General features: G+C 40.1%; 1 protein-coding gene across 1 annotated transcript; it reads left to right on the top strand.

The window, feature by feature from the left end:
- Window positions 1-416: 416 nt before the first annotated feature.
- Window positions 417-8,711, top strand: LOC131688387 (uncharacterized). Its single transcript, XM_058972597.1, has 4 exons — window positions 417-622; window positions 733-928; window positions 6,368-7,585; window positions 8,058-8,711. Exons 1-4 carry the CDS (start codon window positions 417-419, stop codon window positions 8,709-8,711), a joined length of 2,274 nt encoding a protein of 757 aa, XP_058828580.1.
- The last annotated feature ends 8,678 nt before the right edge of the window (window positions 8,712-17,389 follow it).

The raw sequence follows: 17,389 nt of genomic DNA, 5'->3' as shown, positions 1-17,389 counted from the left end.
ATGATAATTCTCTCAGCTGAATAGCAGTAACGAAAAGGTTTATTGATAAATCTGCACTGTGGTTTTCTTCAGGCTGTATACATGCTGAAGAATTGTTCTTTAATGTGTCTTAAACAGAAAAGCTGAATAAATTCTCCAAATCCAGATGCTTATGGGTGGAATAAACGATATATGATTACGCCTATACTTCCCAAGTTGAGCTAGAGCTAAATAAATCAACTGTTAAAACGTTTATAAAACCACGAAATGTTTGTTGGGTAACGCCTCCATTAGATTGCCGACCGCCGGCGATTTGCACGCGTGTGAAGCAGCGAACCCACCAGTCGAATCATTGTACATTGTACATTGCACTTGGGCATATGGTACAAATCGACCCCACAACCGATTCCCTTCCACTTAGGAAAAAACCCTACTACATGCCTCATCACTGTATTGAACGACCGGACAGCGTGACAACGAAACTACGAGTCGTTTTCGACGCTTCGTGTGCTAGTGACACTGGACTGTCCCTGAACGACACTTTATTGGTTGGGCCGGTCGTACAAGACGACCTATATAGTATGCTTCTCCGATTCCGGCTTGAACGTTTCGCTATTGTAGCTGATCTGGAGAAAATGTATCGGCAAGTGTGGATACATCCATCCTATCGACACTTGCAACTTATCTTGTGGCGTGATTCCGCGGACGAAACAGTTCGAGCATTCGAATTATTGACTGTAACCTACGGTACAGCATCGACACCGTTCCTCGCAACCCGCAACAACTCGCCGAAGGCGGGAAATCGCAACATCCCATGGCAGCTAAAATGCTATTCAAAAATTTCTATATTGATGATCTGCTCTGTGGCGTCACGACGGAAGAAGAAGGAGTTGAGCTATACAATCAGCTGATCGGTCTGTTGCAATCGGCCGGTTTCAAATTGCAACAAGTGGGCATCGAACAACCCCGTCATTTTAAACAACATTCCAACAGAATTGCGAGATGACCGAAATCAGGCACGTAGCCAGAGGGGGGGCTAAGGGGCTAAAGCCCCCCCCGATATTTTTCAAAAATAAATTTAAGAAGCAACATGTTTTTCGGTAACTCGTAAAAAATTGTATCTCGTTTGGTTTCAACAAATTAACCCTTAAATGCGCAATGTTGTTTTAAAACAACATTGCAAAAACCATCTCAAAATTATCGTAGCAACGTATTAAAACCGTGAGACAATTTTCAGAAAATATGAAAAAAATTGGCTTGCGCCTTTAAGGGTTAATGGGAGATGGTCAGGAAGATTGCTATTTCGAACTACCGAAGACATCGGTCACGATATCTACTCAGTATGCCGAGTCTGATAACACACTTCCTTTCATATTGTGTGACTCGTCGGAAGAACAAAAGAAACTGTTACTTTAATTCTTGCTGGGGTGATCCGTCGGATGATTGAATCGCAGAAGCAAGAAGTGGTGCTCCAGCCAAACCTGGAGGCTATTTACTTCCGGAATTTTTGCATAAGACCGAATATTCATGCTGGGAACTATTTGCTGAAGGTGAAAATAGAGCTTATGCTTACGAACTTCGCCTTTAACGTGTTCTACCTTGTCAGGCATTCAGTACTTATGTTATTTAACAAATTAGCCCAGGCGAAACCAGTCAGTGTGCATTACAACATGTAACACGTGGTTGATTCTCATCTATATGGATGATGAGAAAATCAATGTTCGGCTACAAGATCTGATACCACTTACTTGAACCGCGGGCGAACGACCAAGAGGTTAAAGCCCCAATAAACAAACTTAGCTTACTTGAACCGTGGCCATTAAAAGATTCCTGTCACATTTGGAAAAAAATGGAATTTATTATAAAGGACACATCTAGGAATAAGACGGGCAGGGTCAGCTAGGATTTCGTCCTAGCTGACCCTGCACGTACAAAACGCAATGCTATAGTATCATTATACACGTTACATCTTTGCACATCCATAGTCTCCAATACTATTACCTGAAAAACAAACAATTGCCAAATTTGTGGCTGCTGTTCATATAATATTGACGGCAAAAACTGCGCCTAGTATATCAAAATTAACAGTTAGCATCATCATTGAGGAAGTCGACACTGGTGGCCCGTAAGGGGACAAAACAAAGATGAAATCAGATATTTGCGAACATGGACATGGCAGTTACCACGATAATAATACGGAAGTGTACGAGATGAAATGAACGACCACCAAGACGCGTTTGGTTATGAAAAATATTTCGCAGCCAGTAAACAGGTCAACAGCTAATGCATTGAGCCGACTCAAATAAACGAATTATATAATAAAAATTTAGAAGTTTCATAGAAAACTGAGTACAAAAACTGTCCCAAAATTAACATTTATCGCTAGTGATTGCATCTAACAAAACTCATGTTATGCTAGATATTGGCCTGAATAAAGAAAGTTAGTTAAATCATACGGAAATTGGATTTCTGTAATAGATTAGAGCACTCTACGCTTAATATAAACGTCAGGCATCTCACTCAAGCGCGCTAAACAAAAATAATTCAGTTAGCTGATGACATAGTTGTAGCCGAGACGACAGTTTTTTTTTATTTTCGCATCATTTTAATGCAATAGTATTTCTATTGACACTCAATTTCATTTTATGTGGGGAATGCGAAAACACTGTTAGTCTGGAAAATCGAACAATAAGCAAGAAAAACGTGAAAAAGTAAACAAGCCAAAAAGTGGTAAACCGGCGGTTTTCCGGAGGTGTTCATCAACCCACGAATCGTATATTACTAATTTTGTTGATATACAGAAACGTACACAGTAGCGGTAGGACTACCTGACGTGATTTTACACTTACTTTCCTTCGGATGTCAATTGATCAATTGATGCTAAACCACATAATGTTGCAACCACCAGCAGCATTTCAGTCGCTTTCGGTGGTTTCTAATTAATGCCTATGTAAGTTTGAAAACGACGTGTCGATAGATTGATCAGACATCAGTAGGTTATCACGGAGAGCGACTAAAACGTTGTAACTAGTTGAGTCTATAAGTCAATAAGGTGGGATTATTGTATCGATTTTATGTTTTCAGTATATGACAGTCTTTCGTTTTATTTTTGGTCTTTATGGAATAAGATGATAAGACATCATGCAGAAAAAAAGCAAAAAGGGATCAATAAATTGAAATCGAGGGGAAGTAAGTGCGATGTATTCCCTTTCATGTGTCGAAATGAAGAGATGCTGAAATTATTGAGCTTGTTCACATTTATAGTTTCTAGTTATGTTGTTGGTGTCAGCAATGAAGCATTTAGTAAAATTTTACGTAAATTAGATGATAGTAGTAATCAGTGTTAAGTGATTTTCATTCGATTTGTGGATAATTTTCTTGAATAGATTAAATTCCGGGCAGTTACCTTTAGTTGATTAAATCATTGAAATACATAAGTCATTGCACGTCAGATTTACAACCAAAATTTCAATTCCTTCCAAAATGTTTTCTTACATTCTTTAGCTAATAATAATTGACGCGTATTTTTTGTTTTGACTAAATATTATATTTTTTTTTTCAAGTTATTAGCTTTTGAACTTTTGAAGTCAATAAAATTGAACATTTTTCAATCACTGATAACTCGGAAACGACTAGCTATATGAAAAAAATATTAAATAAAAAAAGTTACGTTTTCAAATAAGCTTAACAAAAAAAATCACATCACATCACCAAAGATCCTCCTCCATCCTCCATTTTTTGTTATATAACTTATGAAATTTGCAATTACTTGAAACAAATTGAATTTTTTAAAAGTTGGACCATATTTTTTATTTATTATTTTCTTTAAGTATTAAAAATCATGTTAAAAAGATTGTGTAAAAATTTGGCAGTGAAATTCTTTGCGAGATATTACAATTGTAAACATAAAACAAGGCAATTTTACACTAAACGCCCAGTGATAGGTCTGTTACAACTGAAATATCTCGAGAAACACTTCGAGTTCCATTCTGAAATTTTCACATAATCTTCTTAATATAGTTATGTAATCAAAATAAATTTGTTTTTGGGGGACTTTTAAAAAATATTTGCTTTTAACATTTGAATACCCCCAAAAAAGTCTTAAATTTGCAGAATGCGAGTCTTTCCACGATTTACAACTATAATTTTAGTTCCCTCAAATGTTTTTTGCATTTTTAGCTGAAAATTATAGACACGATTTTTTTAGTTTGGCTGAATTTGATATTTTTTTCAAGTTATGAGTTTTTTAACTCTATAAAATACTAGCTAGTACCCATCGCGCGTTTTGTTCCGAAGCACCATCTTGTAGGCAGATAATCCCCAACCAATAGCACAAAAAAACACGCTCCATAACAAATTCCAACTATGTATAAATTTATACGGCAATTGGTTAAGCCTTTTGGGAGTCCATAAATCATATGCATGCAACTATCGACTTTTAATAATATTTTTAAAAGTTTTATAAATTTAATAAAATTGGACATTAAATTAAGACATTAAGCATTAAATAATAAAAGCTGCGTTTTCGGATGATCTCGCCGGATTTTTTTTGTAATATTTGTTTTTGTTATATAATTGATGAATTATGCAAATATTAGTAACAAATAATTTTTTTCAGGATAGAACCAAAAAAATATTTTTAGCATTTTCAAATAATTTATAATTATATCGAGAAGATTGTGTACAAATTTCAGAAGGAATTCGAAGTATTTTACGAGATATTTCATTTACAATAGACCTATCACTAGGCGTTTGGTGTAAAATTGCTTTGTTTTAAGTTTATAATTGTAATATCTCGCAAAGTATTTTGATATGCACTCCCAAAGTTTTGCACAACTATTTTAACATGATACTTAATAATAAGTAAAAAAATTGGCACAACTTTAAAAAAAATCAATTTGTTTCAAACAATTGCAAATTTCATAAGTTATATAACAAAAAGAAATTGCAATTTTTTTCAGTAAGCTCGTTAGAGAACACAACTTTTTTATTTAATATTTTTTTCCATATATCCAATCGTTTCCGAGTGATTGAAAAATGATCAATGTTATAAACTTCAAAAGTTTAAAAACTAATAACTTGAAAATAAATCATATTCAGCCAAAATAAAAAAAATACGTGTCAATTATTTATAGCTAATGAATGCAAGAAAAAAAATTGGAAGGAATTAATATTTTGGTTGTAAATCTGACGTGGAATGATCCATATATTTTGATCCTATTGATCAAAATCCTCCTTCCTAACTGGGGTTTTGACTAGGGGCAGATCACTCTAGAAATGTATAACAAACTTGCATCAAAAAATTCATTTAATTTCCATTTTTGCATCAACTTTGCACTTCCTCGCAGAAAAGTTTGTTTAACAAACGTCCTACGTTGATTCACTTTGTTCGACGTTTTGTTGAATGTAGGGCTAGTTTGTGTAGGGCTTTGACGTCTTACACGCAACGCAAAATACATTATGAATTTCTATTTTGATGGAAAGAAATGCATTTAATTTAGGCGATTTTTAAAAATGCATCACAAGTGATCTGCCCCTAGGGTTCTGATCTGCTAGGCCAAGGCCAGTCTCAAAAATAGTTTCATTTAAATAGAATATGCCAAAAAATTATGTTGGCATGATGCATTAGAACTGGTAATAGTTACAGGACGCCAGATCAAGAAAATTGAAGTTGAACCATCTACAATTCGCTTGCTAAATCAGAAGATTTTGTGCAAATTTCGACATTCTCTTCGATCGAACATTTTATGGATATATTTCTACTCATTTCGATTTAGCGTCTTCTACAACTTTTAAACGTGCAGCTTAAAACACCTTGCGTTTTCCAGCACCGTCAAGGATTGTCATATTCGGTTAGCGCATAAATACTGAGAACTCTAGAATATCCATTGTTGCAACGAGAGTAAATTGTAACTTGTTAATAAATGATAAATATCATATTAAACATCAATAATTCGTTGTAAGAACATGGATTGTCTTAGATTTGGCATTGTTTTCAATAAGAACTTTTCAAAATTTCATTTAGCTTCTAGTGACAATATCAAGTCATTAGAACTAAAAGCTTTATGCAGGGGGCGGGTAAAGCGTAGTTGGTAAATCGATTGCCTTGTACGCAGCTCATCAGGGTTCGTTTATCAACCCCGCACATATAGGGTTAGAAATTTTTCTAAAGAAATTTTCTAACACGAAAAAAGGCGAATAACCATAAGGTTAAAACCTCTATAATCGAAATAAAAAAAGCTTTATGCAATAATTTTTTAAGCCCCTCCCGAAATAAACTCCTGGCTACGGGCCTGACCGAAATGTGCTGTAACTGGATTCTTCGTCATCATCCGTCAAAACACTAGGACTTCTGTGGCAACCTGACGAGGACGTCTTTCGCTTTCAGGTACCAAGGTGGACCGTTGACTCGCCTATCATCAAACGGCTGGTGCTGTCCGATGCAGCGCGTTTATTCGACCCCCTCGGTCTGGTGGGCCCAACAGTTCTGCGTTCGAAACTGTTTATGCGGCAGTTGTGGTTGTCCAAGCTTTCCTGGGACACGCCATTAACCGCTACGCTCCAAGATACCTGGAAGGAGTTTCGCGATGTTTTGGAGGTATTGCGGACATTTTCAATTCCACGATGGGCGGTTTCTTACGCAGACCCAGTAACCATCGAACTACATAGGTTTTGCGATGCATTCGAGCGCACTTACGGTGCTTGTCTATACGTTCGCACTGTAACCGCTACAGGATCGACTTCTGTAAATTTGTTAACCGCTAAATCGAAGGTAGCTCCCACAAACACTGGAGAGGGCCAACGAAGAATCTCTTTACCTCGCCTGGAACTTTCATCGGCACTACTGCTCAGTCATTTGTATGACAAAGTGAAGAGCAGTTTTCCAGCTTCCACTCGTACTTTCTTCTGGACGGATTCAATGATAGTCGTCCATTGGCTAGCCGCATCACCCAACCGATGGAAAAAGTTTGTGGCTAACCGAGTAGCCGAAATTCAACAGATCACTACACCCGGAACCCGGGGTCACGTGGCGGGGATCGAAAATCCGGCCGATGCTATTTCACGTGGTATGAGGGCAGCACTACTAATCGATTTTGACATTTGGTGGAAAGGTCCGGCGTGGCTGAACCAACCGAAAAGATTCTGGCCAAATATTGTTCGGACATCCGACTGTATATTCGACGCAGATCAACTAGAGGAGAACCCCGCTACCTCGCTACCAATTGTGCACGAAGCCTTGAACATCTTCAAGCTGAAATCATCATTGACCGACCTCGTTCGTATAGTCGGTTATATTCGTCGATTCATCTCTAACGCCAGAGAAAAGGACAGAAGATCCCGCCAGAATGGACTACTCACCACAGTAGAGCTGGAGATGGCTCTCCAAAACCGTGTACGAGTATCACAGCAGGAATCATTCCCTAATGACATTGGAAGCATAAAATCGTCGGGCCAAGTGAAACCAACTTCAAAGCTCAAATCGCTGTCCCCAATTCTCGGCGTCGGTATACTACGAGTTCGAGGCCGCCTACACAATGCTCCAATTCCATATAGCCAAAAACAACCGATGATTCTTGACAGTAAACATCCTTTGACGCTGCTGATAGTACGACACTAACATGTTAAGTTTTTGCACGCAGGACCTCAGCTGCTGATGGCAGCAGTGCGATCGAAATTTTGGCCTACTAGACTTCGTAATCTTGCTCGTACCGTAACTCATCGTTGCCTGAATTGCTTTCGCTGTAAACCAAATCTTTCGGAGCAAATAATGGCAGACCTACCCTCAGTCCGCGTATCGCCAACCTTCCCATTCCTTAATAGGGAGTAGACTTTTGTGGACCATTTCACCTGCGGCCATTGCATCGAAAGGCTGCTCCACAAAAATGCTTTGTTGCAGTATTTGTCTGCATGTCAACTATGGCCGTGCATCTAGAAGTCGTTGGAGATCTCTCCACCGATTCTTTCATCGCTTCACTGAAACGGTTCGCAGCCAGACCATATTTAGCGACAATGCGACCAACTTTGTCGGAGCCAGAAGAACCTTGTACGAGTTTTTGCAGCTCTTTCACACCCAACAGAACCGAGATCAAATTGTTCGACTGTGTTCGGACGAAGGCATTCAGTTCAGATTCATTCCTCCACGTTCGCCACATTTCGGTGGTATTTGGGAGGCTGCGGTTAAATCCCTGAAAACGCATCTCTACCGCACACTAAAGAATGCCCTGGTGACCAACGAACAGATGCAGACTGTTTTAACGCAAGTTGAGGCTTGCCTAAACTTTAGGCCTCTCACGCAACTCAGCGATGATCCGGAAGACTTGGATGTTTTAACGCCAGGACATTTTTTAGTACACCGTCCACTGACTGCTATAGTGGAACCGTCTTACGAAGAAATCCCTACCAATCGTTTGTCGCAGTGGCAGACGATTCAAGAATTCATCCGTCGCCTCTGGAAGCGGTGGTCAAGTGAATACCTGTCAGGTCTTCAGCAGCGGACTCGATGGACACACGAACGAAACGACGTCCACATTGGCACGATGGTGCTAGTCAAAGACGACCATTTGCCACCAATGAAGTGGCGTTTCGGACGAATAGTGGACACAACACCCGGACCCGACGGACACGTCCGTGTAGTCAACATCCGCACCAAGGACGGCATTTATCAACGGGCAATTACACGTATCTGCGTTTTGCCGATTCAAGACAACCAGCAACCTCATAACGAAGTTTAGTTCCAGTTGTTCGAGGTCCCAGAAAACCAGGCAATGTTGGATGGGAGGGGGCCTTATGGTCCTCTCACAAGTTAAGTATTAAGTTTCCATAAATTTTCTGGACCAAATGTTTTCCGATCTAAAGTCGCTGTTTGTTGTCAGACCTATGCGCTCGACGTCAGTGGAGGAGAGGAAAGTTCAACAAATCCAACCTATCAACCCCCAGCCATCGGTCGAAGATGTGTAGCAGCTTTAGCATCATACCGGCGTCCAGCAATGGAAGCACACCGATCGGCCATCCCACAGCCGATAGTTAAATCCGACCTATCTACCCACAACCGTTGGTCGAGGAATTGCATCTAGATCCGAATAATATCTCATCAGAATAAATTTGAATTTTGAGTTGTTCAGTTATAGTTAGAGTAGATAGAATTAGACAACACCATCAAAAAGAGTTAGGCTGAATTGAAACTGAAATTTCAATGGTGGGCGGTATGTTCACGCCCACGCCGCAATTTGTTAGTCTACCTTAAATTAATTACCCAGAGATTTGATCTATCGCTCTCGTTTTGCATATCACAAAGCAGAGGAGATTTTGATTCCCTTGAGCTCTCATCGCTCTGACCTAGGTTTAATAGGACAAGGAGAGTCAGTCGAATTAAACCATTAAAACGTAATACATCGCATTTGTCTATCGCGGAAAATAAACGTATGGAGTACTTTTTATTCACGTCACAGGAACGAAGCGATTGTTCACTAACCACGATATCACCACCGATATAGTTCACGTTTTTTTCTCTACCACGATCCGGTGAATCAGCACTCAGCTCGTACAGACATCCAATACCGCTATTCCTACAATCGCACAGCTGCGTCGGGTCCGCAACCGCGCCTGGCACGAGCGTGGCCCAAACTTAGATAGTAGCCTGGCTGTATACGCCAGAGCAGGTGACCCTCCCAGTATTGTGTGTGTGTGTGTGTTAACCATCCTAACTCCCACTAGCTGGTAGTGATTTACAGAAAAAAGATGTTTGCATGTTGGTTCAAGGATTTAGGTAGGTGTTAGCTCAATTGACTTTCCGATGACCCATTTCGTGTACAGTGCCAGACATGTTCCGAGGTCATCGTTCCATCAACCAGCCCCGCCTTACTGTAATGTTTGTATCAAATGGATTATAACATTACAATAAGACTTTCGATTCCTTACATGAGGTAAGAAATCGACGCGTATTTAGTGTATTTATTTGATTTTTGTATATATAAATTAGAATATCTCTGTAGAAAAATATACCAGTTTTTCTATTTCCTTCGTCATCTACTTACGCGAGTGACTGATACTTGCTTATCTATTTTTCGTCCCATTCCAAACCTTCTCCAGATATCCTCAAAATCTCCAGCTTATTTCTCACGCATCAAACAGCCCGAGCAATCCTTTCCCTTTCTCTCTGTGGAAACATGGATTGGTGTCAATTAGATCTGTTCGCTCAGCTTGCCATGATAAGCGTATGAATTGTTGCCATCATACTATATGAAACAAACAATTTGCACAGGTTTCTCGCACTCTAATGCCAGTACCAGCCCCAACTCAGCTTCTCGCGGCAACTCTGTATGCGGCCTTAGATATGACGTTTTGAATAAACGGTATACAAATATGTACTTTAAATACTTAAGTAATTGCACATCAACATTAATTACAACAAAAGTATTTTTAAACACTTTAATAAATTACTTTAATTACAATTAAAAATACTTCGGTATTTTCAAAACGACGCCCTCAAACCATTCTCGGAAAAAAACCTATTGGTCAAAATAAAAAGTTTGAGTGCTTTTCCTAATCATAATTTCTAATACGTGTCTAAAAGACTCCATAATTTGTCGCGAACAAGGCGTGTAGGGGAATTATGGTTAAAACCGACACCTTAAGCTTAACTCTTTTTTTGGGTTACCACAAAATCAATAAAATTATAATTTATACACAGAATTCTTCTTCGGAAAATTGTTAACAAGGCTTAATTTTGTCAGCGCTTCAAAAAATGAATTTCATTAAAAATTATTGATTGCAAAACTTGGAAAACAAAGTGGCTTCTTTTAGGCACTGCGGGTAAATCCGACACCCCATAGGGGTAAAATCGACACCCCATTTAATTTATTTTCTCTCCACTTTATTAAAATCTTTATCTTTACTAAAATGTGTTATACGCATCATTAATTGAGAGTATGTGTCAGGTGACCCTCCCAGTATTGTTAGAGCTAAATTCCTCCAAATAGTTGAACGCAAATATTCTAATCAGCTGCACATTTACACTGACGGCTCGAAACTTAGCGAGGGCATGGGGGCGGGTGTGAGAGGCCCGTCGTCTATCCTCTGATTACTCAGTTTTCTCCGCAGAAGCAGCCGCCATCGCCATTACCATCTCCAAGAAACCTGAAGATACTCCGGCTGTGATTTTCTCCGAATCCCTCTCGGTCATCAAAGCACTGGAATCGGGGACCGAAACACACCTACGTTCAAGCCATAGAGCAATCCTGTGACCCGTTTACTACCACGTGCTGGATTCCCGGGCACAGTGGAATTCGCGGTAACGAGGAGGCTGGCCGTTTGGCCGCACTCAGCCGCCATTCACGCGCTCTGTTTTCCAAAGAGGTCCCATCATCTAACGTTATTAGGGAATTCAAGGCGAAAGTCTTCGAGCACTTTGTCGCCCACTGGAGGAACCTACGAGGCTACCCACAGAAGGTTAAAAAAGATCTCGCGAAGTGGACAGACCGCGAAAATAAAGAGCACTCTCGCGCCTACGGGTAGGACACACAAAGATCAACCAACAACCCTCCAATGTGTCCGACCTGCAATGCAAGTATCACGGTAGAGCACCTACTCCCAAACTGCCGGGAACTCGAAGACCTGCGGCAACTCCATAACCTGCCCTCCTCGATTCGGGACACACTATCGAACAACCCAGCACAGGAAGAGACACTACTCGCATTCTTGAAGGATGCCAATATCTTTGAAGCCATCTAAAGTGGACCGCGAGCGTACTGGCCTCAAACACCCACCTACCATCACCACACAGCGGGCCGTCCGCCTCACTCCGAACAGGTGCTGAGGAGGCACTCCCTTGCCCCTTGATCAGCCACACCCGGACCGGGTGCTGGGAAGGTTCTTCTGCGGCATCTGCGACTTCAATCTGCCAACCTATCTACCACTACCATGGCGTCTAAATAGGTGTCGAATTCCTTGCGAAGCGTTTTCCTATTCAACCGATCGCTAAAGCGTGTTTATCCGCCAACTGTACTCGAAAAATTTTAAACCCATATAGGGTGATGAGCCTATTTTGGCACCATTAGGGAGAGGGTCGCACTATTTTTTGAACAACTTTAAAAGAAGCCATATTATCTATAACCTTTCTCAGAATAAAGTATCAGTGTACTGTTTCTTAAACATCTATATAATGCTTATTTAGCAGAATTGCCTCAATTTTCAGCATAAATGAAAATAAATGTTCCATTCTATGCATCTATTCCCACCTCAATGATTCAATTATCGCCTCATGGGTGTGCCAATTTTCACCTCATCGAAAAACAATCTAGTTGAAACGCAATGCCTCATATTCCATTTGCGTCGATTCTAACTAGATATCCAGATCATGGACGCCAACGTGTGATTTGTAAAACGAATCATTCTGCTTTTTTCAGCCGATCAAAACAAACGTAAACATCACGCACATCAATGAAATTCATCAGCTGTTAGTAGAAATCGCCCAGAATTGCGCACGCAGAAAAAAACCATTCGAAGGTTAGCAACTGGAATGACAAGTTTCACATCACACATTGCTTTCTTTCGATCCGAATTGTATGTGCAGATAAAAATAAAATATCTGCAATCAACAATTAGTTGAATAACTTGAAATAATTCATACTATGTTGCGTTTCGGCTTCGCCTCATCAGAAACCGACACTAACACATTGTCGGAATAGATTAGCGCCGGCTTGACGCAAATCCCTTAAAACTAAAACACACTATGTGTTTCAATCAAACGACTGATCAAACGTGATGTCCGAGTTCGAGCAGAAGTTCTGTTTATGCCGATGAGACACAAGTGAAGCCGAAACTTGTCTTGGCTTAGCAGGCCTATGCGAAAGCACTATGCTATATTTCACCTTAAGGAGGAAAATTTGGTAAAAACCAAAATTTCTCACTAGGGTGAAAATTTGTTGGTAAAAACCAGTCTTTGTACAGGAGGGCACAAATCCTTATTTCATACTATGTTGCGTTCTATGTTGTTGTTCTGCTCGAACGGGACATCACGTTTGATCAGTCGTTTGATTGAAACACATAGTGTGTTTTAGTTTTAAGGGATTTGCGTCAAGCCGGCGCTAATCTATTCCGACAATGTGTTAGTGTCGGTTTCTGATGAGGCGAAGCCGAAACGCAACATAGTATGAAATAAGGATTTGTGCCCTCCTGTACAAAGACTGGTTTTTACCAACAAATTTTCACCCTAGTGAGAAATTTTGGTTTTTACCAAATTTTCCTCCTTAGGGTGAAATATAGCATAGTATTGAAATAATTGATTACTTATACCTGAAATTGCATTACATCATATTTACAAGTTCATGTTTTGGTTTGGCCGCACTGGTGATTCTTTTCTGTATGATGGATGCAAAAAGTTGGTTTTGATTGTGGTAGTGTATCAGCAAAACATGCCAATAATAGGAACCCCCGTATTTAGTTTTATCCTATTATAACACTAGGCCTATTCATTCGTTATCGAGCACTCAGTCGAGATAGAAGTCTTTTGTCATCGGTCCGTACACTCTATAGCGACAAATAGTGTTAATCCGCGTTCAAGGTTATTGGCACACTCTACGCCTAGTTGAGGTTTCATTATTTTTCCCTTCTTTTGTGTTTCTGTTTCTGAGTACCGTTAGCCGGTCAGTGAAGTGAAGCAGTGTTCTTTTAGTAAGCCGTCTGGATACCGTTACATACACAAGCTAAGTATTAGTTTTCGTTTCCCCTTCTTGGTTGTCTTAATAACGTGCACTGGGCAATAGGCCCGTGCAAAAATGACTTCTCCTGACGGCGGTTCATCTCAAGGTGAGATGGACGTCGAAATAAAATCGGCTCCCCGGCTCAAGGTATATCCGAGCTCGGCCACCGGGCCATTTGTGATCTTCTTCCGGACCAAAGAAAAAAAAAGATGGGTGGGTAATGTCTGCGACATAACCGGAGAGATGTAGAATACATAAGGAACACGTTCTTCAAATATGTTGATACTCATTAGGATTTTCGGACAAAAGCTGATTTGGGCGAGGAATATTTCAAATTATTCTTTACAAAAATGATGGTGGTCCTGAAAAGGACCGGTTTTGTTGGCGTTGTTGGCCTTGGTGAGGGAGATGGCTAACGATGAAATTAATTGTTAGCATGAGGAAGTCGCGTAGTACTGGCCAATGGAAGAACAGATAATAATTGATTCCTGAAAATCAATTTTTCTTTATTCATGTAAATTATACATACTTACAAATCTAACAGAAGATTCCTGATCATATTTCTGAATCATTAGTGCGAACATTGTGTAATTTGGTTAAGTACAATGAAAGTTACAAACTTTCCAAACTCGACCTTCTGTTCATTCAGAAATATTGAAATGGGGTGTCGTGGTCACAATAAAAAAAGATGGGTGGGTAATGTCTGTCACATAACCGGAGCGTCGTGATTTCAATTCGAGACGTTAATTTAAATCTAATAATATTCAACAGAATCACGTTTGAATGGGAAATTTTCAAATAATTCTCTATGGTAATAATGGTGGTTCTGAAAAGAACCTTTGGTATCGGCGTTGGTGTTGATGGTGATGCGCTGGATCGTTGGATATTTTTGGCATGATAGTTACGTGCCTGGCGAACTGTTTTGTAGCCTCGAACAAAACGACAAGACTGGCTTCTTCGGGTACCATTACGGCTGAACTTTATAAGCTTAGCTCGACTTTGAAATCCTGCACAATCTCACGAATCAGACACTGGTAGGGCCATTTTGTTTGCTACTAGCACGGAGCTGCACAAAAAATCATTTAATGCAGTTAGTTCACGGGGGCTGCCAAAAAGCTTGAATAGAAGCATGCGACTTCAACGTTTCTCTTAAACACATGCAACAACACAGTCGTTTTGGTAATACTGATAATAACAGTAGAAAGGAATGGAAAAGCAGTGCACGAAACGAGCGAGAGGATAATTTAAATTTTTGTTCCGTGTGCAAGCTACTTCTTTCCACCCAACGTATTATGTTGCTTGTTGAAAATTTGCTACACACCTTAAAATAAAAGTTTCAGTTTAACTCTCACTAGAACACAATTGATTGGTCCTGAAAAGAACCGTTGCTTTTATTGTAATTTACGCCCACTCCCACAAACCGACCAAGTAGGCATCAGTGGCTTCATTACGGCTGAGTTTTGTAAGCGTAGCTCGACTTTGAAGTAATACACAACCTTACGAACCAGACGCTGGAATGTTAGCCAGCGGATTAGTTGCTCCGTTGCCCTTTAGTTGGGGCGAAATACTAGCATGGCGACAGTTCCTGATCGGTAGTTGGTTGCGATGGGCCACCAGTAGCTGGGGCACTTTTGCGGACCGTCATCATCGCCAACTGCTTTCCTCCGGTGGACTGGCTGCTTGCTAGTGCTTGAACGAATACGAATGATGAGAAAAACCGACCGACCAATATTCATATATGAAAACACAAGAAAGCACTACTATCGCTCTCCCGCTCGTTTTCGTGCCATTCCTGTGCCTTTCCTTTCCGTTCGGCTACCAATGCTAGCATAACCAAAACGAATATTCTGTCTTTCCATCGCCTTCAATCTAGTGGCCAGTGCTAGCAAACTTGCATGTTCAGTTTTTCAATAACAACATTCCAACAATATTTTCAAAGAATGTTGCAGATTTGAAAAGAAGGAAGGAAAAGATTTTCACAAATTTAAATTCTTTCGTGTTATTTGTTAGCGCTGATAAAGGCTATTTAGTTTGCTACTAGCAAGGAGCTGCACAAACAAATCGATTTATGCAGTTAATCAACGGAGGCTGCCAAAAAGTTCGAATAAAAGCATGCGACTAGTGTACTTTGCACGTTCTATATTTTATCAATACTAGAGAGGATCAATAAAATAATTCAAATTGTAATAGCGACATGCAATTGTGGCAACACTGGCCATGAGATGGTGGGGGAACACGCACATTCGTTTTAGTTATGATGGTAGTAGCAGCAGAAAGGAATGGAAAAGCAGTGCACGAAAACGAGCGAGAGAAGATAATTTAAATTCTCTTTCTTTCTTTCCACACATCGTATTTCTTATATTGCTTTCTGAAAATTATTTGTTATACACCATAAAATGTAAATTTCAGTTTAACTCTTATTAGAACACAATTAATTGGTCCTGTAAAGAACCGTTTATTGTTTTATTGCGGGAGCATAATTCAGACGCACTCCCCGCGGACACGGTGAGCTAGAAAGCACTATTTTGCATTCTCGAACAAACCGACCAAGTAGGCATCGTTGGCTTCTCGGGGCATCATTACGACTGAGCTTTGTAAGCGTAGCTCGACTTTGCAGTCCTGCACAATCTCACGACCCAGACACTGGAACGATAGCCTACTCTGTTGCCCTTTAGTTGGGGCGAAATTCTTGCAGGGCGACAGTTCCGATGAGTCACCAGTAGCTGGGGCACTTTTTCCGTCCGTCGCTATTGCCAACTGCTTTCCTTCGGTGGACTGGCTGCTTGCTAGTGCTTGAACGAATACGAATGATGAGAAAAACCGAACGACCAATATTCATATACGAGAAAGCACTACTATCGCTCTCTCGCTCGTTTTCGTGCCATTCCTGCGCCTTTCCTTTCCGTTCGGCTACCAATACTAGCATAACCAAAACGAATATTCTGTCTTTCCATCGCCTTCAATCTAGTGGCCAATGCTAGCAAACTTGCATGTTCAGTTTTTCAATAACAACATTCCAACAATATTTTCAAAGAATGTTGCAGATTTGAAAAGAAGGAAGGAAAAGATTTTCACAAATTTAAATTCTTTCGTGTTATTTGTTAGCGCTGATAAAGGCTATTTAGTTTGCTACTAGCAAGGAGCTGCACAAACAAATCGATTTATGCAGTTAATCAACGGAGGCTGCCAAAAAGTTCGAATAAAAGCATGCGACTAGTGTACTTTGCACGTTCTATATTTTATCAATACTAGAGAGGATCAATAAAATAATTCAAATTGTAATAGCGACATGCAATTGTGGCAACACTGGTCATGAGATGGTGGGGGAACACGCACATTCGTTTTAGTTATGATGGTAGTAGCAGCAGAAAGGAATGGAAAAGCAGTGCACGAAAACGAGCGAGAGGATAATTTAAATTCTCTTTCTTTCTTTCCACACATCGTATTTCTTATATTGCTTTCTGAAAATTATTTGTTATACACCATAAAATGTAAATTTCAGTTTGACTCTTATTAGAACACAATTAATTGGTCCTGTAAAGAACCGTTTATTGTTTTATTGCGGGAGCATAATTCAGACGCACTCCCCGCGGACACGGTGAGCTAGAAAGCACTATTTTGCATTCTCGAACAAACCGACCAAGTAGGCATCGTTGGCTTCTCGGGGCATCATTACGACTGAGCTTTGTAAGCGTAGCTCGACTTTGCAG

This window comes from Topomyia yanbarensis, chromosome 3 (assembly GCF_030247195.1).
Source record: "Topomyia yanbarensis strain Yona2022 chromosome 3, ASM3024719v1, whole genome shotgun sequence".
Lineage (NCBI taxonomy): Eukaryota > Metazoa > Arthropoda > Insecta > Diptera > Culicidae > Topomyia > Topomyia yanbarensis.
This window is presented reverse-complemented; position numbering and strand designations above follow the sequence as displayed.